This window comes from Vicia villosa, unplaced genomic scaffold (assembly GCF_029867415.1).
Source record: "Vicia villosa cultivar HV-30 ecotype Madison, WI unplaced genomic scaffold, Vvil1.0 ctg.000037F_1_1_3, whole genome shotgun sequence".
Classification (NCBI taxonomy): domain Eukaryota; kingdom Viridiplantae; phylum Streptophyta; class Magnoliopsida; order Fabales; family Fabaceae; genus Vicia; species Vicia villosa.
Window position 1 is genome coordinate 53,546 of NW_026704971.1, and position 24,953 is coordinate 78,498.

General features: G+C 31.4%; 4 protein-coding genes across 7 annotated transcripts; 3 read left to right on the forward strand and 1 right to left on the reverse strand.

Moving 5' to 3' along the window:
- Positions 1-654: 654 nt before the first annotated feature.
- LOC131622683 (putative expansin-A17) lies at positions 655-10,167 on the reverse strand. Of its 2 annotated transcripts, none has more exons than XM_058893725.1 (3): positions 10,146-10,167; positions 1,178-1,511; positions 655-964 (listed from the first exon to the last, which is right to left on the reverse strand). In XM_058893725.1, exons 1-3 carry the CDS (start codon positions 10,165-10,167, stop codon positions 655-657), a joined length of 666 nt encoding a protein of 221 aa, XP_058749708.1. The 2 variants fall into 2 exon arrangements, with proteins under 2 accessions (XP_058749708.1, XP_058749707.1); XM_058893724.1 differs by lacking the exon at positions 10,146-10,167 and adding an exon at positions 1,580-1,736 and having other exon boundaries at positions 1,178-1,499.
- Positions 10,168-11,132: 965 nt separating this feature from the next.
- Positions 11,133-13,359, forward strand: LOC131622684 (peptidyl-prolyl cis-trans isomerase, chloroplastic-like). Its single transcript, XM_058893726.1, has 7 exons — positions 11,133-11,313; positions 11,416-11,592; positions 11,971-12,112; positions 12,225-12,313; positions 12,465-12,519; positions 12,618-12,703; positions 12,968-13,359. Exons 1-7 carry the CDS (start codon positions 11,254-11,256, stop codon positions 13,121-13,123), a joined length of 765 nt encoding a protein of 254 aa, XP_058749709.1. The 5' UTR covers positions 11,133-11,253; the 3' UTR covers positions 13,124-13,359.
- A 1,062-nt stretch (positions 13,360-14,421) lies between these two features.
- On the forward strand, positions 14,422-16,543 carry LOC131622668 (F-box/FBD/LRR-repeat protein At4g00160-like). Of its 3 annotated transcripts, XM_058893706.1 has the most exons (5): positions 14,423-14,604; positions 14,693-14,731; positions 14,988-15,751; positions 15,841-16,008; positions 16,119-16,543. In XM_058893706.1, the coding sequence occupies exons 3-5, from the start codon at positions 15,011-15,013 to the stop codon at positions 16,434-16,436; spliced, it is 1,227 nt and encodes a 408-aa protein (XP_058749689.1). In that variant the 5' UTR covers positions 14,423-14,604; positions 14,693-14,731; positions 14,988-15,010; the 3' UTR covers positions 16,437-16,543. The 3 variants fall into 3 exon arrangements, with proteins under 3 accessions (XP_058749690.1, XP_058749689.1, XP_058749688.1); XM_058893707.1 differs by lacking the exon at positions 14,693-14,731 and having other exon boundaries at positions 14,422-14,604; XM_058893705.1 differs by having other exon boundaries at positions 14,423-14,731.
- A 4,493-nt stretch (positions 16,544-21,036) lies between these two features.
- Positions 21,037-22,669, forward strand: LOC131622677 (FBD-associated F-box protein At4g10400-like). Its single transcript, XM_058893716.1, has 3 exons — positions 21,037-21,777; positions 21,922-22,089; positions 22,237-22,669. Exons 1-3 carry the CDS (start codon positions 21,037-21,039, stop codon positions 22,561-22,563), a joined length of 1,236 nt encoding a protein of 411 aa, XP_058749699.1. The 3' UTR covers positions 22,564-22,669.
- Positions 22,670-24,953: the final 2,284 nt, after the last annotated feature.

Consider the following 24,953-nt stretch of genomic DNA (forward strand, 5'->3'; position numbering starts at 1 on the left):
ATAAAAAAATTTAAAAAATTTACCTCACAGACTACCGAAAATTTCATATTTCCGGAATATTTTTGTATATACCAAAAATTTCACTATTTGTAAGATAATTCAAGTATCTACCGGAATTTTCAGAAATCCCAATATGTATATACCAGAAATTTCAAAATGACAAAAATTATAACTTTTCAACGGTAAAAAAATGTAAATCTTGACAAATTTCTGGTGAATAATCAATATTTTCAGTACACCCCAATACTTTTTTAAAATTCTAGTATATGATGAAGGTTATAATGGTAAAAGACCTTAAAATATGAAGGTGTCAGATATATAGTGGGAGGTGGTAGGTTAATTTCTTTGGGTACGTTTTATACATATTAGCATTTATAGAGTTAAATTAAAAAAAGGTTTGACGTCAGCATATATATTAATAAAAGCATTTAAGTATGCTTCTGATTACATACACATATTATTATACCATAGTTGGCAGCCTTCATTGCAAATACTAAAATATATTGCTCAGCCCCAACCACTTGGAATAATTCCTTACACAAAATCAGCACAATATACTATATAACTGTTACATAAATAAATGACCAAAATAGAATAATGGAGTATTATTGACTCATATTTCATATCATATAAGTCATAGTATTTTGTTGAGAATCAAAACTGAACATTACTTTTGAAAGACTGGCCAAATCTCCAATTGGAAGGTGCAACGTTTATAGCTGTAAGAGTCTTTCCATTCTTGAGTTGAACTCTAAATGATAAACTCTGACCATTCAGATAACTTAGACTCTGCCAATTAGCACCCCAATTCATTGACATTGATTCCCATTTGTTCTTTTTTGATCCTTTTATCCAAACTTTTGATATCTCTCCACCTCCACCTATGTTGCTTATAAGCACCAGCTCAAAATAGTCTCTCCCATTTATAGTAAATCTTATGTTCCCACTTCTTCTGCAACCAACTCTGCACAAATAAACAACAAATATTTCCATAATGCACATATATTTATAGATTTAATTGATAAGCACCCCAGTGTAATCGTCATAACAAACATCTCACATGACATTGATACTGATACATTGACATCAGTAAAATTTTGAGAAAACGATAAAAAAAATGTAACCACATGTGTTAGTGTGTCAGACAACACTGACACATGTCGGATACGGGACATACCTTCTATATAGAATGGGAACAATTCCAGCTCTATATTTGGCTATAGTTTCAAAGGCAGGTTGAGACATGTCAAAGTGTGGTCTTGGGGGATTACACCAACCACCATTGTCATTAGGTTGTGCAAAGTTAGGTGGACAAAAGTTTGTGGCAGTAATAGTAATGGAAGTGCCTCTGAGACACCATTGAGGGACTTTTCTTGCATCACAAACTATCAGATAGCAGCCACCACATGATTTGCCATCATTAAACAAAGCAGTACTCAATGCAGCTGTTTTTATTCCATATCCATCTATGTTCAGATTTCCATAACCACATGCACCACCTAAAAAAAAATTAATCAAAACAAATTTATTATTATATAGTTATTATGATAAAGATGATGAACAAGAAGTTGAAATATACCCATTGTTCCTGAGGCATCACTTCCACCATAAAAAGTTGCATGAGCTTGTTGCCAAACAGCAGATTCTACTCTGAGTTCTGAAGTGAGTAAATTCATCAGCAATATAAGAACACAGATAATGAGTTTTTCCATCCTTTAAATTTCTCTGACTAGTTGAAGAAGGAATTGCTAGAATTTTGATGCTAAAGATGGAAGACTTTCTTGAGAATTTATAGGTGCAGTTAGGCGGTTTTAGCCCATAGAAACAACTAACTGAAATTCAATAAACTATTGGAATATAATGAGATTTCTGATGGTACGTCAGTGGTACTATCATGTACAACATGTCAACATGTATTAGGATATATATTCATAATTGATAAATAGATTAAATTATATATATTATTTGAATGATAGGCTATCAAATGGACTAATGCAAGGTTTAGTATTCCGTACTATCTATTACTTGTATGAATATTTGATTTAATTAATGTTAGTAGTAACATGCAACTACCTAACTTGTCTGCATTGACTTTGATTGTTCATCAGGAAATAGAAGAAAATAATTAAGTTCTCACAAGCAGCTATGTACTTATTTGTTAAATTAAGAATATATTATGCATGTTACAAAGTCAAAATTGAAAGGTGGGTGTTATTATGTCATTGCCAGTATTGTGCCATGTCTTATGGAAATGCACACACATTGCACATGGCTGATGCATCTCCTGCCATGTAAGAACATCTGATTTCACACACTGATTCAGCCAAACTTTCTTTTCGAATAGAAAATGAAATAATTGAATGTAATTGTTAAGGATTGAAGAAAGAATGAGAGAGTTAATGTGAATCATCAAGGAGAAAGGCTCACTTATGATTTAAATTTTTATTAAGTATTGTTAAAGTACGGTTGGCAATTAGATCTATTTAGAAAAAATTCATCAAAAATCTACTAAATAATCCGCTGGGGAGTTCGGCTAGCGTCGAAATTGTCAATGAACTAAACGTTCAAGATCTAAAATATCCTGACACCACATATTAAGTCAAAATCTTAACATTTTATAAAATTGGGAGTTTAGGGGGAAGGTGAAGGGAGGATTTTGGGAGAGGAGATTTGTATAAAACATAAAGAAATCTTTAACATTTTATAAAATTGAACTCAACTAAAACACGTTTGAGGGACTCAACTAAGTCTCGTCAACAAAACTCAATTAAGTCTCGTTTGAGGGACTCAACTAAGACATGCTAGCGGACTCAACTAAGTCTCGTCAGCAAGACTCGATTAAGTCTCTCAGCAAGACTCAATTAAGTCTCGTTTGAGGGACTCAACTAAATCTCGTCAGGAAGACTCAACTAAGTCTCGCCTGAGGGACTCAACTAAATCTCGTCATGAAGAGACAACTAAGTCTCTCTAAGAATACTCAACTAGGTCTCGCATGAGTGACTCAACTAAGTCTCGTCAGGAAGACTCAATTAGGTCTCAATTGAGGGACTCACCTAAGTCTTGTCCGCAAGGTTTACCTAAGCCTCCAGAACTATATGAATAAAGGTTTCGATAAGGCTCTTGTGAAAAATTCGAAGATGGTAAGGGACTAAAACACTCTAGTCTCTACGAGGCCTTGTGCTTGAGGGGACTGAGTAATGGTGTAATTTGAAGGGGTCATTGGGGTATGGCAAAGGAATACGCTTCGCCTATCGTTCTTTCCTTATCTATCCTTTGTTCGTTTGAGTGCCCCTCTTTTGGATAAGGCGCCCTTTCTTCGGATATGTTTCCCAAATCTTTTGTGTCTTCATCCAAAGCGTGTGATTTTGCCGGTAACTTATATTGGGTCAGTTTTGGGACAGAGAGAGTTGTGGGAATTAATAGGTAGTTAATTCATTGAAATTCAGGAAACACAGTTAATTCCCAATATCGTGATATCGCTCAATAAAATGATAGATATAGAGATACACGCTGACATAGTTTCTGACCCCTACATGAGAAAGCTCTCAACCTCACAACAAATCTTAAAACTGTTGACAACCATTAATTACTAGAGATTGTCACGCATTCTTACTTTTTGCGAGTACAATTAGGGCCCACGTGGAATCTAATAAAACTAACTTGGACTACACCCATCATCTTCTCAATATTGCTTTCACCATCTTCTCACGAGGATGTTCGAGCAAGGTTCTGAGAAGACTACCAACACCATCACATGAGGTTTCTTTGGGGGGAAATCTAACTCTTCTCGGGAAAGTACGTCTGGAAGGTCTTAACAGCAAATGTTGCACCTGCTAAAGCTTTCAGAATCTCAAGCATGGACAGAGAATCTGGAATCACATTTTTTTAGAAAAGGCGCAATTGATATTTTTCCCCATAAAAATGAGCTCATGATCCTCACAATTTAGTAGGTCAATTGGGATGTGAAATGAGAGTTGATCGACCCTGGCAACTTAACATGCATCCTGTTCTTGGGCGCCTTTCAAAGGCACAACCTCATCTCAATAGCGTTAGAGCTTTCCAAAGACCACTAATTGGCCTTTAATTGTGCAAGTCAAGAGCCACATCACAATCAAAACAATATTTGGCTTAGGGGTGAGTGTTAGAACAATGGAAGGGAATTCTCTCAAACTATAACTTATTTAACAATTCTAATACAACATTAATGATTTTTCTTTTTAATATATCCTATAGCATTTTTTTTACAATTCTATAAATTTTTTCATGTCAAAAATGAAGAATAATATTGAAAAATTATATTATTTATACAAAATTAAATATATTTTTAATTTGTCTAATACTTAAAATGACTTATAATTTGACAGGAAAGGAGTAACATGTAGGTCTCATTTGTTAAAATTTTATTATATATATATATATATATATATATATATATATATATATATATATATATATGGCATATCATATGAGAATGACATATTTATATGAGAATGTGAGAATGAATCTGAACCATTGGATTTTAAAATAAATGGTGGAGATTATAAGTGGATCTTTTTTCTCTCTCCTACATCATTTATTTAATAATGGAGGAGAGAGAAAAAATTCTCATACATAATCTCCACCATTTATTTTAAAATCCAATGGTTCAGATGCATTCTCACATTCCCATATAAAAAAGTCATTTCCTATATATATATATATATATATATATATATATATATATATATATATATATATATATATATATATATATATATATAGAGAGAGAGAGAGAGGAGGGTTATATTTAAAAATAAAAAAATGTTTTAATTGGATACATGATTGTGATTGGTTGACAGTGTAAAACTATTTTACATTGTCCGTGCATCACCTATTTTCTCATATATATATATATATATATATATATATATATATATATATATATATATATATATATATATATATATATATATATATATATATATATATATATATATATATATATATATATGAGGGTTATATTTACTCCAAGAGTAAGTGTTCAACACTTACTCCAAATCTTATTCGTTGATTATCATTAATCCAACGGCTTTAATTAAAGTTTTATATAGAAAAATATTTCCAAAAATAATTAGATTAAATGATCAATTAAAAGAGTTAGATTAATGAAAATCAATGGTTAAGATTTGGAGTAAGTGTTGAACACTTACTTTTGGAGTCAATATAACCCTCCTCATATATATATATATATATATATATATATATATATATATATATATATATATGGTTATATTTACTCCAAGAGTAAGTTATTATAACTTACTCCAAATCTATATCATTGATTCTTTTCAATCTAATGGTTTAAAATAATAAGTAATTAAATGTGGAGAGAGAAAACTATTACTTATTATTTTAAACCTTAGATTGAGAAGAATCGATGATCTAGATTTTGAGTAAGTTATAATAACTTACTCCTGGAGTAAATATAACCCTCCTTTTTATATATATATATATATATATATATATATATATATATATATATATATATATATATATATATATATATATATATATATATATATATATATATATATGACCATAGTTTAATAGTAATCATTATAAAATGTAAACAGATGTTCGGCTATTAATTCAAATTTATTAATAATTATACATAAACATATTATTAGAAGAAAATTTCGACAATTCCACTAAAAGAATATCTTTATTGTTAATAAATACAAATACGAAATAGTTTTTATTTAAAAAAATACTAATAACAAATAATTAATCTATAAATTATAGTATTAAAATAAATATATTTCAAAAATCTTGTTAACAAACTAGAAGGATACCCGTGCGTTCGTACGGGTACTGGTGTTGTGCGCGCATTTGTTTTTTACAACAAAATAAAAAATATATTTAACTGCAAAAAAATTTCGTGTATAATTCCAATGAAAATTAGGTGGGGAAGCATTTTATATATATTAAATTACAATTAGATAAAATAAAAAGTATTTGTCATAACATAATCGCAACTTAGGTATTTAGAACTTAGCAATTGAGACTAAAATATATATAATTGTAGGACTCAAAATGTTAATCTAAAAGAAATCGTAATTAATTTATGAAATGATCTTTTAAATGACAAAGAAACTTCTTTCTGAGTAACCATGAAAAGATCTATAGCGACCAAATCAAATTTCTTTTTCTGTGTTTTCTCCATCTCATCTAACCTCAAATTCAAATTTAAAAGACAAAAAACTTTGAAGAATTGTACATAATTTGTGATGATTTCTCTCTAATTGTATAACTAAACAGGTGAGGCACCAGAGCCAGAATAATGAATAACAACAATTTAAACAATAGCTAAATATACAAAATATTAGTGCAAATGAAAGAAATATTAACATTTAATATTTTTTTAGTAATGAGTATTTCACTCCACCAAGATTTTACATAGCAACACTTCATTCCTATTATCATTTTTATATATATACATTGATTGGCCCCTTCATTAAACTCTCAAATTGTATTGGCAGAGCGGTTCAAATATTTTTTTCTGCAGAATGCTTTCTGCACGTCTGGGAGAAGAGAGCAGAGGAGTATAAGGTCTTGCAAAAGCTAATGTTGATGACGGTGACTGATGGCGCCGCCATGCCCGATATTTGACAGCACTACGAACCAAAAAAACTTCATATAAAAAACTTCATATAAAAAAAAACTATGCCCGATATTAAACGTACTTGCAGTCTGAATTCCGTGTGAAAATCATTCGAGTAATAGTGTGTAACTGCAGTAATCCCATCTTTTATTAATCCAGCTAGTGTTTTCTTTCCATATCATCATCATAAATCCAAAATGTATCACTATGAGATAAGTAAATTACACATTACCTTTCAGATTAAAAGCTTTGTGATTAATGTTAACAACTCTGTGCATAAAGTCAAACGCAGTCAGCTGTTCCAAATTGTCAGCTATTTTCAGGGGGCGAACTAAGAAAACAAAGGATCCTATGTGGCAAGCATTTACACAGTCAGTTGTTCCAAATTGTCCACATAGGAAATATTCCTAGAATCTTCTCCAAAAAAAATGACCAAGGGCTACATTCATGGAATCTATCTTTGATAAGGTCTGCTTTAATTTTTTTTTAAGGGGGGTAAATCAAAACACGCCTATATGGTAGGGGGTGAATGCCATTTAACCCTTTAAATTATAACATCCATGTTGTTTCCAAGCGAACAAACAAACCTTAATTGTTCACCCGAAGAACAACAGTTGCCCGATGGTGCAAGATGAACAGATTAAAACTCCTTCGATTATTCTGCAGCAGCAACAACAATGGCATGGTCAGTTTTGTCGAAAATATTCTAACTCTAAATTATCTGAACACTATTATTGAAACATTAGTAAGGCATATAACTAATATCATCAACTTGAAGCCAATCATAAGTAATTGTCCATGTTTGGATCTTTATTTCATGCTGCTTCCAATATAAACCTTCAATCCAGTTATGTAAACTACATAAAAGGAGTTTTAAACAAATCAACTCAATACTATGAATTTATCTCAGAAGTGGCATAATATAGAACATACGTTGTACACAACACATACATATTGAACAGTAATGAATGAAAACATAAGTAAGATAGTAACATACGTTGTACACAGAGAAAGGAAATATAAAATTTGTCAATATAAATTTAGAAACAGGGATAGTTTCACCCAATATGTTTATGAACTTGTGAAGCTGTGAATTAAAAAACCTGTTGATAATTACCAGCAGCTGAGTGAGAATCAAATGCAAGTAGAATTTACTGCGGGGACTGCATGTTTGGATGGAGAACTTGATCATACAGAGAATTACCACTTTGATGAAGAAGAGCTTCACAAATGCAAAAGAGTACAACTACAAAATATAGCTTGTAAGAAATAGAATGGGCAAAAGTTTTGAATCTTATCGTACTCAAAAGGGTTAAAAGGACTAAAAACAAAAACTACTAAACTGAGAAATTTTGTATTCCAGGAATCCTCCCTGCTATATTTTCCTACACTGCACCCTGCATGGAAAGGAAAAATAAGGAAGGACAAATATGCCAAATCTAATTAGAACAGAAAAGAGATTAGTCTTTTTCATCTACCATAATTTATTGAACTCAAAGGATGAGATAATATAGCAAGATGAGTAGGACTTCCCCCTCTTCCAACAGTCCCTCCTCTGTCGTGGAACATCGTGAGCGTAAAACCGAACTCGGTTTAGTTCCCACCTTAATAAGGAATCAAGTATCATCTCAAGATCCTACAGGGCATTAGTGATTTAGTTCTTTATATTGTGAGACTTCTCATCATCAAAAGCCAAATCTAAGATCTGCAAGTGGTCATCAACAAAATACACATCTAAGCCACCTTTTACATTATGTAACATTATTATTAATTTTCATCAGTCTATAACATTATTATTGAGAAAATATACCAACAAACATACAAGTAGACTTCCATCTGCAATTGGTGAAAATGTAGAAACTTGCTGCAAGACATTGAGGGGTAAATGAGACAAAAAATATACAGGTTTAATGAAACTCTAACTAAAAATCAACACACAAAATAAAAGCTTGTACTAAAAAACAAATACATCGATGTTTCCTTTCCTCCTGGCCTGTAGATACCATGTATGAGGGCCACTAAAACAAACAGAAATTAATAATCAGCATTAAGATCTCGTTATAAAAAAGCCCCAATCAATAAAACACCGTAAGAAAACCCCCAATCAACAAAACATATAAACCCTAAATCATCAACATTGAACACACCTAAAGATAAATAGTAACGTTGGTGGCGAGATATGAATCGTGGAACTGAACCGGCTGTCATCAACCGAACTAAAACATAAACAAAGCCCCCGCTTTTAGGGCTTCCAACTTGTTCCGACATATTCAAATTTGAAACCAGGTTATTCACCTTCCGTCTTCATATGTTGAATAAGCAAATCACTTTTTAGGGTTTATTTGTGAAGATTAGTTTAAACCGCAACATAGATCGAAGATTCCAAAACATTTGACAAGAGAGGCATTTGTAGCTTTAGCTTTGAGAGGAAAACGAAATGGCAAAGACATATATCGGAAGAAGAAGGAGAAGGAGAAGGAAGAAGAGAGAGAGTGTGAGAGAAAGGACGAGAGGGAGAGAGTGTCAGAAGATTTTGTTTTTTTTTTAATAGGCATTTTGTTTGTTTTCAAAATTGAATTTTGAATTGTAGCTTGGCAAAAGGTAAAAGAGGAAAAATAATAGCAACTAAACCGTATGACATCATCAATCAGTTCAAACATAGCAAGCAAAAGCATAAAACAATAACTATTGAGTGAAGACCCATTTTGGTCCCTCACAAATATTACACGAGTCAAATTAGTCCCTCACAAAAAAATTGACCCAACTTAATCCCTTGCAAAATTTAACCGGATCATATTAGTTCTTCTGCTAATATTTTTCTCAAATCGGTTTTTTCCTACTTCTAAACCGGTTCTTTTCATACTTTTAAACCGTGACTGGACTGACACGTTAGATTTTTTTATTTTTTATTTTTTAAATACTAAATTATTCTTTATTTTTAATTTCATTTTTAAACAGTTATCAATGAATAATATCAAAAAAGCCAAAATTATTTCTTATAAAGGAATTTTAAATAAGTAATTTTCATGATTTCTACTAATATTAACTAATTTTATACATAAATTTTTATCCATGAGGTCTCAAATCCAAGTCCCTTCAAGTTAAATGATTTTCACTTTACAACTAGACAAATCAATTTCTATCGTTAATAAAGTGACTATCATTTACAACTAGAAAAATCAATTTCTATTGTTAGTAAAGTGACTATTATTTACAACAAGACAAATCAATTTCTATTGTTAGTAAAGTGACTATCATTTACAACTAAATAAATCAATTTCTATTGTTAATAAAGTAATTATCATTTACAACCAGACAAACAATTTCTACGGTTAGTAAAGTGACTATCAATAACAACTAGACAAATTATTGTTAGTAAAGTGACTATCATTTACAAATAGACAAATCAATTTCTATTTTATTAAATTGACTGTCATTTAATCTGAAGAGACTTAGGTTCGAGACCATATTGATACAAATTTTGTATTTTTTATTTTAAATTTAGAATTGTTTAAGATTAACCACATGGGTCTGAGTTCAACTCCTTATAAGAAACAATTTTGGCTTTTTTATATTATTAATTTATAATTGTGTAAAAAAGAAATTAAAAATAAAAATTTAAAAAATGAAAATAAAATAAAATCCAACGTGGCAATCCAGTCACGATTTAAAACTAGGAAAAACCGGTTTGAAAAAAATATTAACAGAAAGACTTATATGATCCAGTTAAATTTTATAAGAGATTAAATTGAGTCTATTTTATTGTGAATGACTAATTTGACTCGTGTAATATTTGTGAGGAACCAAAATGGGTCTTCACTCATAACTATTTCATTAGAATAGAACAATATGACACCATTGATTAGAAAAAGTAAATTTTAGATACTTTTACCCCAAAACAAATAAGTGTAATTTTATGAACAAAGGACAAATTAGTCTTTTCCAAGTACAAGAGTCCAATTTCATTAAACTTGTAACATTCTATTAAAATAAAATTTTGACAATTCCACTAAAAGAATATCTTTATTGTTAGTTAATAAACAAATATAAATACAAATACGAAATAGTTTTTATTTAAAAGAAATACTAATAACAAATAATTAATCTATAAATTATAGTATTAAAATAAATATATTTCAAAATTTTTTTTAACAAATACTTCCTCCGTCTCATAATAAGTGTCTCATTTGTATTTTTTCTTTGCCTCAAAGTAATTGTCCATTTACAATTTCAATGCATCAATCATTATTATTTTTCCACTATTATATCCCTATTTATTAACTTTCACGTTATTCAACTACTATTAATAGGGATATTTTAGTAAATGACATTAACTTTTTTACTAAAACCAACACATCCAATCATTTTCTTAAAAACCGCGCATTGCTCAAATTGGACATTTATTATGAGACGGAGGGATTATGTATTTTCCAATGCGACTGAGAAACCAATGTAAGAGGACAAATATTAAATTAGAACCGCTTTTTGTACCAAAAAGCAAAACAAAAAATAGAACCGCTTCAGTAACTTATCGTGTTCGTTTTTCAAAATTCTCAACCGCTTTGGCTTTAGAGAAACCATTTCTTGTTGCAGTTAGGTTGTTTCGTGTACCCATGGCGTCTTCATTCTCAACTCAATTTCTTCAATCTCACAACACACTTTCTCATCTTCAGGTTTCTCTCTCTATCTTCAAATCAAATCTATTCTCTTAATCTCTACTCATGTTTGTACAAAATAGGGTTTAGGGTTTTAAATGTGCCATTTGTTTTTTTTAGGGTAATTTTAGCCAAGACGTGTCTCTGGTTCAAAGGTCACAAACCGTATCAAGGATTGGTTACAACACATCATTGCCATCAAAATCACATTTTCCTTTGAAGTTTTCAACCACACAACAAGCTGGAGCAACTTCAATTAGATATAGAAAAGTCACATGTGCTGCTGCCGCTGAAAATGTAAGATTTTCATTTGGGATTTTTTTTTTTTTTTTAATTTTGATACATTCGAGGAGGACTGTTGTGAACCAAAATGGTTGTTTACTCCAATTTATTTATCGCATTACTGTAAGACCTGTGATGTTATATGAGACAAAATGTTGGACTATTAAGAACCAACACGAGAATAAAGTAAGTGTAGAAAGGAAGTGTAGTGGAGACTAAGATGTTGTGTTGGATGTGTTGTTTCCGGAAGCATTTGGATTGTTGATTTTGATAATTTCATGTTGATAAACTTATTGACTACTTTATTAACCAAAAAATTCTTGGCATTGTTGAATAGTCAAATTATACTGTGATTATAAGATGTTGGATCTTACCTGGTTTTATCACTGTTAGGTTCAAGAGCTGCAAGCCAAAGTGACAACCAAATGCTTCTTTGATGTAGATATTGGGGGTAAAGCTGTGGGCAGAATTGTTTTGGGCTTGTTCGGAGAGGTTGCTCCGAAAACAGTTGAAAATTTCCGCGCTTTGTGCACAGGCAAGTAATCATATTTTTCAGCAGCTTTGTTCTTGTACTTGAATTACCAGCTACATTGAATAAATTGTGTAACATGGCATTTTATTGATTGAGTTTAATAATCTTTATGCAGGAGAGAAAGGATATGGTTACCAAGGATGCTCCTTCCATCGCGTAATCAAAGAATTCATGATTCAGGGAGGGGACTTCACTGAAGGAAATGTGAGACTTGTTGCATTTGTTTCTATATGTCAATAGTCTGTCATATTTGTTTATATGTTAATATGCGTATTTACTTTCCCTTGCCATGTGTTTGGCTCACTGAGCGTAATTATGTTTCTTCTCACTCAAAACGTGTTTCTATTGGCTGCAGGGAACCGGTGGAAAAAGTATCTACGGTTCGAGTTTTGAAGATGAGAATTTTGCTTGTATGTCTTTGTTGCTGCCTGTACAGTAATATCTTAATTTGAGCTTACGATAGTGTTATTAATCTACTGAAAATTCTATTTTCAACACTTTCTTGCAGTGAAGCATGTTGGTCCTGGAGTTTTGAGCATGGCCAATGCCGGCCCTAATACCAACGGCAGTCAATTTTTTATTTGCACCGTAAAGGTGAGAAACACGTACTGTCCTGAATTCTGTTTAGTTACAAATTTACGTACTTATCTTTTATGAAAGTAAACTTCAAATTTCTAGTTAAGACTAAAATAAAAAACCAGTGATTGGTTGTTAATTTAAATATGCATCATGTTTGAATATTAAGCTGGAGTACTTTTCTGATTTTCTGTCAATGCTAAGTAACATGTTTAGTGGTCATGGTTAGACGAATGATCTTTTGCATACTATCGATCTTAATGTTGTGGTTTTGTGATGTAGACTCCATGGTTAGATGATCGACATGTTGTGTTTGGACATGTCATTGAAGGAATGGATGTTGTGAGGATACTTGAGTCTCAGGAAACAAGCAGGTTAGATATCCCTACAAAGCCTTCCAGAATTGTTAAATGCGGAGAATTGCCTCTAGATGGTTGATACTTTTATGGATCTTTCTGAATATCGTCTAATCATGTTAACGAGTTTGTATTATCATCGGTTGCTGTTTAATGGATTCTCATTTGGAGACAAGGCAGAGATACAACATCCTTGTTTAGTTTTACTAGACTAATGTTTAATCCTTGTAATGATAATATTAAATTATCCAGTTAATTTTAGAACATCCATGTCATTCTATGTTTAATAATCATGTCATTCTAGTATTGTTAATATGATGATATGATGTTATAAACTATCATGTCATTCTAGACATCATGTCATTCTAGAAAAAAGTGAAATGCAGGTAAGAAGCATCACTAGCAAATCTTATTGCTTACGGTTGTGAATAATGAATGAAGAAAGGACCAATATGATTAAGCAGTATAAATCTAAAATGCTACTGTACTTTTTAGTGAAGTGTTAAAATTTACCGTTTCCGTTGGTTCCACATTAATTGTCTAATTAAAAAATAAAATACAAGTAAATATTCGAATCTAATTGTTTCAGTATTCATCCGTGATTAAACCTTTTTTTTAATTCAAATTAAGATGTGATAAATATTGAATTAAGGGTAATACTTATGGTGGATTTAAACCTTCGTGGTTAAATCTTATTTCTTTATACTACTTTGAACTCTAATTAAATTTCTGAGTCTATTATCTCAATATTTCAAAATTTCAGGTTCTTATCATTTTAAGTATATTTGTAAAATATAAATATTTTAATGTTTATATTACTCTATCAATTAGTATAAATTGACAAAAACAAAGGTTTCTGAGGTATTTTTTTATCATTTTATAACTTCGATATTTTTTATTAATTACAATATTTTGGTTTTAACATTGTAGAAAATGTTTAAATAATCAATTTTCTTTTATAAATGATACGAATTTTCTCCATATACATTTTTATAATACATATAATTATTTCTTAACCATTAATTTTTAATGTAAAATTTAAATAATATTTATTTTTATAATTAAAAATTTAAAAATTATTATATGACCAAAATTTAAAATTAATTATTCAGAATCGATTTTTATTATTAGCCCTAAACTTCTAAAAAATCTGGACCAGCCCTGATCCTCACACATTAAATATTTTAGTATAGTTGAACTCAAAATAATTCCCTTAAAGTACTTTAAATTATTCTATTTACACTTCTTTATTTAAAAATCTATAAAAGATATAATCATCATGACAGAGGTCGAAATCATAATATACGAAATTCATCTTAGATAAAAATTATAATTCTATGAATACTCTTTATTTAAATTCTAATTTTTTTAGAAAAACTAAACAATATATTAATTTTGTTTTAGCTAATCAAAACGCAAATAAAGAATTACTAATCATTAGAAGAACCTCAAGCGAAACAAAAGACAGACCCTGCTACAAAACAAAAACCCTTACTGTGAGTTCCACTACGAGTCGAGCAGGGGCTGACAACACGGTGATCCGAGGGGCAGTTTGAAAATCCGGTAACATCTTTCTCATCTTCACTCTCTGTCATCACCTTCATGTTTATGTGCACTCTTATCTTATTCATAACAACTCTATTATGCTCAGGAATTTTATTCAAAACCTAATTGGGAATTTGAGATTGAGGTATTTATAGTCGTTGAGAAATCATAAATTTTTTATAATCTGAGAGTTAATTAATCCTATCTCCGGTCCTTTTAATAAGAGAGACTTCACCTATATTCATTAAATAATTAATGTATTTAATTAGGATCAAATACATTAATTATTTAATAAAAAAAAGTTGAAGTGTATCTCATAAAAGGACTGGTGGTGCGAGTAATAACGGTCCCAAAATTTGATTGTTTAAATAATTTTGTTTGAATTTCATTTATTGTTGCAGAAAGAAAGATTTAGAGAAAGTTTATGGCAAAGGATACAAAGTTCAAAGCTACGGTCGATAGGATTAGTGAGTTACCAGATGAGTTGCTGTGTCACTTACTCTCCTTTCTTCCCCCTAATTTCGCCTACACTACCGCACTTCTTTCCAAGAGGTGGAAACCACTATGCAAATTCATGGTGGATCTTCATTTTGATGATAAATTAGTGAAAGGCAAAGAGGATTTCCAATGCTTCCGTCGCTGGGTTGACAAAGTCATGCTATTCCCAGACATGAATAACCAACCTATTAGAGCCTTTCACCTTAACTGTTGTCATCCTGAATTATTACTTTTCAACCATGATCAATGGATTGAAGCTGCAAAACGGCGTGGTGTGGAGGATCTCCAACTTTTCATGTTTGATACCTATACTGCTTTCCAAATGTATATCTCGCACTCCAATTCCTTGGTGGATAGCTTTATCACCGTAGCACCCAACAACATTTTTAGCTGCCGAACCCTTGTGATTCTCAAACTCGAGAGGTTATGTGTGGCGGGCAATATTTCATCGGTTGATCTTCCCTCGCTTAAAACCCTTCATTTAAAAAGTGTTTACTTACAAAATTCAGACGATCTCAAGAAATTGATATCTAAATCATTGATTCTTGAAGATTTGTATATTATAGTTGGCTACAAAGAAACTGCAAGTATTCCACTCACACGAGTAGATAAGGGTCCATATCATGTTTTATTTAAAGCAGTATATTATAGCGTTCAGTTTCTACGGGTACAAATACGATATCACTTCTTTAATCCTTACCCCTTACCTCATTTCATTTATTTTCTTATCTTGTTTTTTGTCTTGGAAATTTGCAGTTAGAGGTGAGGCTTCCCAATGAAAACATCATTTCCTATTTCAAAGGCTCTTCAGTTTTTCGAAACTTGATCCAGCTTGAATTAATATTTGCCTTCTTTTATGGCTGGGATGACTTAATGGATGTGCTCCACAATTGTCCCAACCTTGAAATTCTTTTAATTGATGAGGTTTGTCCCATTTATTATATATTGTGTGTGTTTTTTTAGTGTATTCTATAAATCTTGTTATAGTTAGAATAATAAAACTTGAACGTTTGTCATTATTTTTCTTGAAATAGATTATACCCAACTACGTTGAGAACTTATATCGCGAATGTGAGTGGACATTGAAAGTCACCAATCCGTTCACAATCTGGAAATGTCCAAATTCGGTTCCTAAATGCATTTCATCTCGCCTCAGATCTTGCACCTTAACCTATGAAGGCATGGCGGATTCACTTCAATTTGCAAAATATGTTTTACAGAATGCTCAACTTTTACAAGTCATGACAGTGAATAATAGAATGTTTGCCGAATCGGTTCACCACTGCGAATATTTAGATGAACTAAACTCATGTCCAAAGATTTCACCCATTTGTAAACTTTCAATAGGATAGTTCTAGTTTTCCAGATATGTGTGATGTACATGCAACCGGCAATGCCTAAAAATAGTGTTGATATTTAAGTTGCTTGGTCATGAAGTTATCTTTAGGTGGTTCTTTTCTGTTTCCATGTGTGATCAGCTATTAGCTGTTGGATTATATCAAAGCTTCTGTTTCTTCATGTACCTATAAGTGACTTGTTAGATGATATCCTCAATTAACTTGTATTTTTATTTTGGACAAAAGAAAGAATGGTGTGGATTTCACAATTCTGTTTGCAACATCATACATAAGCATATCATAGGCCCCGAAGCATTGCTTGAATTTTCTTAGTCATGATGCAATATAGATTCACCTTTATAGAGTAATATCCATATAATTTGATTAAGCAAAATAGCTTTGAGTTATTGCAAGGTCTGAACGGTGCAATATGTGTGTATCCTTACATCTCCCAATGTCCAATTTCCATTAGACGCCATCAAAGATTCAAATTTGGGAATTTATTTTTCCACCTCTATAAATTTTTTATTTTTATTTTTATTTTTTTGCAAAAAATGGTGTTTTTCGGAGATGTATTTCCGAATTATCTCAATATTTGATCTTGTGAAAAATTATTAATTAACGGAATAAGTTTCAAATTTATTGAATTGAATTCTAAATCAATTTATCTATTAATAAAATTAATCATTTAAATTTTAAAATTTATATTAAAAACAATTATAATAGTTATTTGTGAATTATTAATTATTGTAATCAATCGTCATATAACAAAGAATAAAACAATAATCTAACTATTACATCAAATAGATAAATTATTATCAAAGAATCATTATAATTTTTTACTATTCACTTAAATCAAATAAATAAATTTTTATTAAAATATAATTAAAAGAAATTGATATTAATTTAAATTAAAGTAATTGATCGAAATTAAACATAATTTAAATCATAACTTACCAATTTTAATTCCATTAATGAATAATTAACTAAAATTGAAAAAAAAATCAATTATAAAAAATCATAATAATTTATCATGTCATTAATTTGCAATTGAAACTAAAATTTTATGTAATATTTTTAATGCAATAATTTTCATATTAAATATTAGGTTATTTCGGAAATGCATCTCTAAAAATTCTCAAGATCAATAGTGAGATATTTCGAAAATGTATCTTCGAAAATAACTTGATTTATGATGCGTTTGAAATTCATCTCTGAAGGACATTTTGGGGTTTTAAGTTTTTTTCACCACCACCGGATAGAGAAAGAAAATCCCTTCAAACTCACCACCTTATCAAAATAATAACCATCAATAAAGTTTGAGAGTTTCTTAACCCATCCTATGGTTTTCTTATGCACCACGTGGAATTCTAAAAATACCCCTGAAAACTGAAAAAACATTTATGGGCCGCACTAAAATTTGATATATAAGAAATCAATTTTCTCGAAAATGGATTTCCGGGATGCACCCGAAGTTGCATTTCTGGTATGTTGATACACTGAAAGTAGAAAAAACTGACTAGAAATACACCAAATTCACAAACTCAAAATACAATAATTCCAACATTGATAACATAACATAAGCAATACATTAAGGATTTTTTTAACATAATATAAACCTTACACTTCAACGTCCAGGTGGACGTTACAGCATGTTGATAATATCATCGACCAAACTCGCAAAAGTCGCATCAAGCTCGACTGAAACTTTTGCTTCTAAACGGAAAAAGGTTCTACACATAGTCCGTAAATCAGCGCTCGTGTTTAGCTCATGGTTGATGAACTCAAGCTTCCTTTCGTTGTCAAAGGATAGCGAGCGGTACTCGATCTTCACAACTTTTCGATTGTCGTCATATGGTAGAAGCTCCTGCAGTGTGTAATGCAGATCTTCAAGGGGAGTATACTCAATGATCTTAAATTCTTGTGATGGTGTATTGCCAGTAAAGTGAACATTTCCAACATGTCTTATGATGCTCATTCTGGTTTTTGGTGTTTTGGTATGAAACAATATGAAAAATGAGGTTATATATAATAGCTGGAGGATATTATGGACCACATAAACCCTATCTGCTTACAGGAAATGAACTAAAAATTCATTTTTGATTCCAAACCGAACGTACATTTTTGGTAACTGCCCTGGTATAAAAAAACAGAAACAAAAGCATAATATAGAACAGAAACAAAAACAAAACAAGAGACAAAATCCAACATAGAGACATAATAACAAAATGTTTTTATTTAGCATCGTAATATGTTAACAAAATGTCACATACAATAATATGATAAATAATTACGTAAATGACCCGAAATAATTGTCGGCCGACAAATCTACCGATGGTATCCCCTTTGACTTTTCCCTATTTTTTGCTATTTCAATGTTGTTCAATTTGGTGTACTCTTGTATCCTTTCAATAATTGGTCCGACCAAGTCTAGGATTCGATTGTAAAATGATTTGTCCACTTCGGTGATGTAACTGGTATAGGACATCCCGGTTTCAAATAAACTTGAAGAAAATATCACAGATTAGAAATCAACTTAACACAGATATATCGATTATTTAGATTTGGAGGTGGAATAGTGCGTAGTGGGAAATATGTTTACGAGAAACTGTATCTTGTAAGATTAATACACGGTCTCTCATATGCACTTGCTATGAGATGTCCCGTCTCATGGAAGCGCATCCATTTATCCTCCGTTACTTCTCCATTTTTAAGCGTTTTTACTATGCCAAAAAACTAAACAACTTACAAATAAGTGACAGGTACCACCAAAGACTGTGTTGCAAGGTTCCGTTAAGATACCTCAAAATTTATTTTACGATCATAAAATGAGATTCCTTAGGTGATGCTTGATATCTTGCTCACATACACACGCTAAATATGATATCTGGCCTACTCGTAGTTAAATAGAGTAAGGGTCCGATTATACCTCTATACATGGTCATGTCGAAATACACTTCTCTTTTGTTTTTATCAATTAGCACATTAGATGCCATAGATGTTGAAATACTTTTCCGAGTATTTCATATCGAAATTCTTGAGAAGCTCTAAGCAGTATTTTTGTTTGACTTATGAAAGTGCCTTCTTCAGCTTGCTTGATTTGCAAACCCATGAAATATGTCTGCTCTCCCATAAGAGACATCTCAAATTCATCTTGCATCAAACTTGCAAACTCTTGACAAAGACACTCATCAGTTGAACTGAATATGATATGATTTATATATATTTGGACTAAAAGAATATGATTTACTTTACGTCTAATAAACTAATAAACAAAGTGAAGTCAACTTTTCCACGATTGAGAAAGGTATGAGAAAGGTCAACGGCCAGAGAAAGGTCTCACTCCTTAAGAATCTTCCTATTACGCAAAGATCATCATTCTAATGATCATCAAAAATATGACTTATGGATGCATCAAGGGCTCTCCACAATTTATAGCTAACAAATAGCAAGTTAGTTATGCTTTCTGAACTATATATAGAGAATGCGGCAACTTCAATTACCAGGTTTAAAAACACAATTTGAATTTACTATTCTACCTCACATGCTAACTTGAGCGTTGGAGTGCCAACCTTACAAATCTCTCACTCCACGGCGTTGAAATCTACGATTTGTCATCACCACCGTTCTTCTTCTCATATCTGGTTCAGAATGGAACAATCTCCACACATATAATTTTTTGGTGTGTTTAAACTTGAATAATTCTCTTAAAGTATTTTCAATTATTCTATCAAGTTTTTGTAATAAATATAATTACATACTTTTATGTAATTTACATTTTTCTATTTAAAAAATCTATAAAAACGTATAACTCTAATAACATTATAAGAATAATGATATAGTAAAAGATTTGTTTTAGATAAGAATAATAATATTATAACTAGTCTTTATTTAAATTCTAATTTTCAAAATAATAACATATTGATTTTGTTTTAGCTATTCAAAATATAATCTACTAAATATAAATCAAAATATAATCTACTAAACATAAATCAAAATATAATCAAAATAAAATGAAAGCATTAGTAATCATTAGAAGAACCCGGTGTAGCTTTTACGATTTTATAGGCGATATTGCTCATCCCAATTGTAGCTTTTACGATTTTGTTAAGGACCCGGTGTCTTTTATGTCGTAATTATAATTGGTTTGTAATATTGACTTTTGACGGTATTAATCTGTTTTCTGTGTAATAAGGTTGGAGAACCCTTAGTTCTCCGGTTATTATATTATTGCTTAAAAAAAAAAAAAAAGAAGAACATAACATCCCAAGCCAACTCAAAGAATTAGTAATCTCCAAAAACAACCGTTTTTCCTATATTTATTCCGAGAAACGAAAGCAAAAACCCTCATTGTGAGTCCACACTAGGGTTTGAGGAGCAGTTTGAAAATCCGGTAAAATCTTTCTCATCTTCACTCTCTATCACCTTCATGTTATGTGCACTGGCTAGTCATTGATTGTTTGAATTTATAAAATTGTGTTGATTAATAATAGCTAATTTCATTAGTCTGCATGGTAACATTGTTCAAACCTAATTGGCAGAGAGAAAGTAATTTCGTTGTTTTGATTAATAGATGAAATTCATTTACTGTTGCAGAAAGGTTTAGAGAAAATTCATGGCAAAGGATACAAAGTTCAAAGCTATGGTTGATAGGATTAGTGAATTACCAGATGAGTTACTGACTCGCATACTCTCTTTTCTTCCTCCTATATTTGCTCACACCACCAGTGTTCTTTCCAAGAGGTGGAAACCACTATGCAAATTCATGGTAGTTCTCCATTTTGATGATAAATTAGTTAAAGGCGAAGAGGAATTCCAATGCTTCCGTCGCTGTGTTGACAAAGTCATGCTATCCCCAGACATGAATAACCAACCTATTAGAGCCTTTCACCTTAACTGTTGCCATCCTGAATTATTACTTTTCAACCATGATCAATGGATTGAAGCTGCAAAACTGCGTGGCGTCGAGGACCTCCAACTCTCCTTGTTTCATTTCTATACTGCTTTCGAAATTTATATGTCGCACTCCAATTCCTTGGTGGATGATTTTATCTCCGTAGCACCCAACAACATTTTTAGTTGCCGAACCCTTGTGATTCTCAAACTCGAGAGGTTATGTATGGCGGGAAATATTTTGTCGGTTGATCTTCCCTCGCTTAAAACCCTTCATTTGAAAAGTGTTTATTTACAAAATTCAGACGATCTCAAGAAGTTGATATCTAAATCATTGGTTCTTGAAGATTTGTATATTATGGTTGGCTATAAAGAAAGTGCAAGTATCCCACTCACACGAGTGGGTAACGGTCCGTATCATGTTTTTTTTAAAGCAATACATTATAATGTCCAGTTTCTACAGGTACAAATACGATATGACTTCCTTAATTATTTACATCAATTATTCAATGAACTAGAAAAAGAAAATCATAGTTTATAATAGTGATTGGATAGATGCCATTTCAATTATTTTCTTATCTTGTTTTCTGTCTTGAGAAATTTGCAGTTAGAGGTGAGGCTTCCCAATGAAAACATCATTTCCTATTTCAAAGGCTCTCCCATTTTTCAAAACTTGATCCACCTTAAGTTAATGTTTGTTCACTTCTATGGCTGGAATGACTTAATGGATGTGCTCCAGAATTGTCCTAACCTTGAAATTCTTTTAATTGATGAGGTTCGTCCCATTTATTATATATACTATTTTCTGTGATTTTTTATTGTATTCTACAAAACTTGAATGTTTGTATTATATTTCCTCTTTTTTTATATATTTGAACCAACTCACCTTTATTGTATTCTGTCTCTATTTTTCTTGAAATAGATTTTCCCCAAATACGCCCAAAACGGGTTTCACGAATGTTCGTGGGCATTGAGTATCAGCAGCACATCATTGACAAACTGGAAATGTCCAAATTCTGTTCCTGAATGCATTTCATCTCACCTCAGATCTTGCACCATAAGCTATGATGGTATGCCAGATTCACTTCGATTTGCAAAATATATTTTACAGAATGCTCGATGTTTACAAGTCATGACAGTCAAAAGTAAAAAGTCAACCGATTCAGTTTACCATCGGGAAAAATTAGATAAACTAAACTTTTGTCCAACGATTTCACCCTTTTGTAAACTATCGGTAGGATTGTTCTAGTTTTCCAGATATGTGTGGTTTACAAGCAATCGACAATGCCTAAGAATAGTGTTGATATTTAAGTTGCTTGGTGCTGAAGTTATCTTGATGCCCATGTTTAGTTTATCTTTAGGTGGTTCTTTTCTGTTTCCATGTGTGATCAGCTATTAGTTGTTGGATTATAAAAAAGCTTCTGTTTCTTCATGTGCCTATCAGTGACTTGCTAGATGATATCCTCAGTTAACTTGTATTTTTATTTTGACAAAAGAAAGCTTGGTGTGGATTTCTCAATTTTATTTGCAACATCATACATAAGCATATCATGGGCCCGAAGAAATGCTTGAATTTTCTTAGTCATGATGCAATATAGGTTCACCTTTATATAGTAATCCATATAATTTGACGGGTGTTGCTGACTTGAGTTGTGCAGTTAGAATTAAAAAATTTGAGTTGAATAAAATAATGTTTAAAGTTTCAAAAAATTGAATGCATGCATTTCAAAAGAATGTTTTTACAAAAAGGTCATTAACTTTTGTTTTTGGGACACAGGTTAGTATTACCCTAATTTGATGAAACAAAATAATTTTAGAGTTATTGTAATGTTTGAACAATTGCATATTAAGTGTATTGATTGACCAAGTAGCAATATGTGTATATCCTTACACTGCTAAGTCGTTGGGGATTGTTCTTTTCACTTTTTAGTGATGAAGAGTCACATTTAGGAAATTCAAAATTACCCTCGGAATAATACGAAAGTTAACCCAGGATGTCCCTTAGACACGCCAAAATACTTTATAAGTGAGTCATTTTTATTTTGTCAAAAAATAATATGTTAGTCAACCTCTATATTGTTGGAAGAGTGAGTCTGTAAATTAAGTTGATATAAAATAATAAATTAATTTATATATTACTCATGAAATTAAATTAGAAGATATAATATAATAGTAAGTAACTTTTTTAAGAGTGTATCTTGATTGTCAAATATCAGATGCCATTTCTTTCTGCCCATACGGGGGTCAACACGAGAGGCGTCTGTTGGACATCATTTCCTTATACTCTGGATGGTTGGCATGTAGGGTCATCTCTTATGCATCCTTATTTGTCCGAACGAGTGATGCACCAATTTGGTCATTTGCTGATTATTCCGAGACTCCCCGCAGAGTCCGCTCTTTCCACCGTTCACCGTAGAGATCTTGATGTAATACTGAGGGGTTTCGAGAGTCATTTGGTACCAGAGGAGCATTGCATGGTGCCAATTTCTTTTCAGTGGGCTTATGTTGACGGCTACATGACGTGATTCTATAGGGTGTCACACCCTATCACGACACCAGGCGCTCCTGGAAGACCATGCATGCCAACTAATCAGGAGATGCTTGAGACTATGGATGACCACACTGAGGACATGTCGGCTTATTGTAGTGATGGGGAGATCAAACATAGAGAATTTACTCTGTGAGGATGGTAGTTCCTAGTTGACCCTCGTAGAAGACATGATTATCGATGCACTAAATGCCTTGCATTACAGGTAGAGGGTTAGACATACCCAATAGGTTTTTATTTGGTTGTATTATTTTGTATTTTCAAAATAACTTATATATGGTCGGTACATTTTGATAATTGTATAACTTTTTTTCATAATTGTGTGCTATGTTTGAATCAATTAATGTATGCATTTTTCTTCTAATTCGTGGCCTAAAAATGACCTAAAATATGCATGTCTCAAAAAATATCAAATTTAGTGAATGAGAACTAAACAATTGAATACAAAAGATGTTTCGAAGATTTATATTTGAATACAATCAAATAATATACGAAGATATACCTCCGAATCATATTTTACTTAAATGGAATGAATATCAAAAAGATAAATTTTTTTGTAGTTTTGAATGCATCTCAAAAAGTATCTTGAAATCCATTAAAAATAATTTCAAATTTCCAAAAGTGTGAGGCTCACGCTAAGGTGGAAAAGAGCATTCCCCTTATTGATCATCAATGAATTTTTTTCAACCTAAAACTACGGATGTCAACGGGGCAGGAAATGTGCGGAGGATGCTTTCTTGCTCCCCGCCCCCTAATATTTTTTCCATCTCTGTCTCTAATCTCCGCCATAGAGGAATATTTGTCTCCATCTCCACAAATCCCCACAGAGAATCGAATATCCACAAAGATTGAATCCTTTAAAAAATTATCTACTTTTGATCAAAACTACGACACTACTATTTCATTATTTTTTCTTTTTTAAAAAATATATATTTTACATGTTTCTTGTTTTTTTTAAAAATAAAAACACTTCTTGCATCAATAACAAAAAATGCTAAAGCACATGTAGTTACGAAAACATAACCACCAATTTACTAATTGAATGAAAAGCAAGATAATAATTGAAGTATAGTGAAGTTGAAAAGTAATTA

Coding starts and splice junctions, on each gene's coding strand:
- LOC131622677 (XM_058893716.1), top strand. CDS start 21,037: ATGGCAAAGGATACAAAGTTCAAAGCTATGGTTGATAGGATTAGTGAA. Junction 21,778..21,921: donor ATAATGTCCAGTTTCTACAG/GTACAAATACGA, acceptor AGAAATTTGCAG/TTAGAGGTGAGGCTTCCCAA. Junction 22,090..22,236: donor AAATTCTTTTAATTGATGAG/GTTCGTCCCATT, acceptor TTCTTGAAATAG/ATTTTCCCCAAATACGCCCA.
- LOC131622683 (XM_058893724.1), bottom strand. CDS start 1,712: ATGGAAAAACTCATTATCTGTGTTCTTATATTGCTGATGAATTTACTC. Junction 1,500..1,579: donor TGATGCCTCAGGAACAATGG/GTATATTTCAAC, acceptor ATTTTTTTTTAG/GTGGTGCATGTGGTTATGGA. Junction 965..1,177: donor GTTCCCATTCTATATAGAAG/GTATGTCCCGTA, acceptor TTATTTGTGCAG/AGTTGGTTGCAGAAGAAGTG.
- LOC131622668 (XM_058893707.1), top strand. CDS start 15,011: ATGGCAAAGGATACAAAGTTCAAAGCTACGGTCGATAGGATTAGTGAG. Junction 15,752..15,840: donor ATAGCGTTCAGTTTCTACGG/GTACAAATACGA, acceptor GGAAATTTGCAG/TTAGAGGTGAGGCTTCCCAA. Junction 16,009..16,118: donor AAATTCTTTTAATTGATGAG/GTTTGTCCCATT, acceptor TTCTTGAAATAG/ATTATACCCAACTACGTTGA.
- LOC131622684 (XM_058893726.1), top strand. CDS start 11,254: ATGGCGTCTTCATTCTCAACTCAATTTCTTCAATCTCACAACACACTT. Junction 11,314..11,415: donor ACACACTTTCTCATCTTCAG/GTTTCTCTCTCT, acceptor TGTTTTTTTTAG/GGTAATTTTAGCCAAGACGT. Junction 12,113..12,224: donor TTTCCGCGCTTTGTGCACAG/GCAAGTAATCAT, acceptor ATCTTTATGCAG/GAGAGAAAGGATATGGTTAC.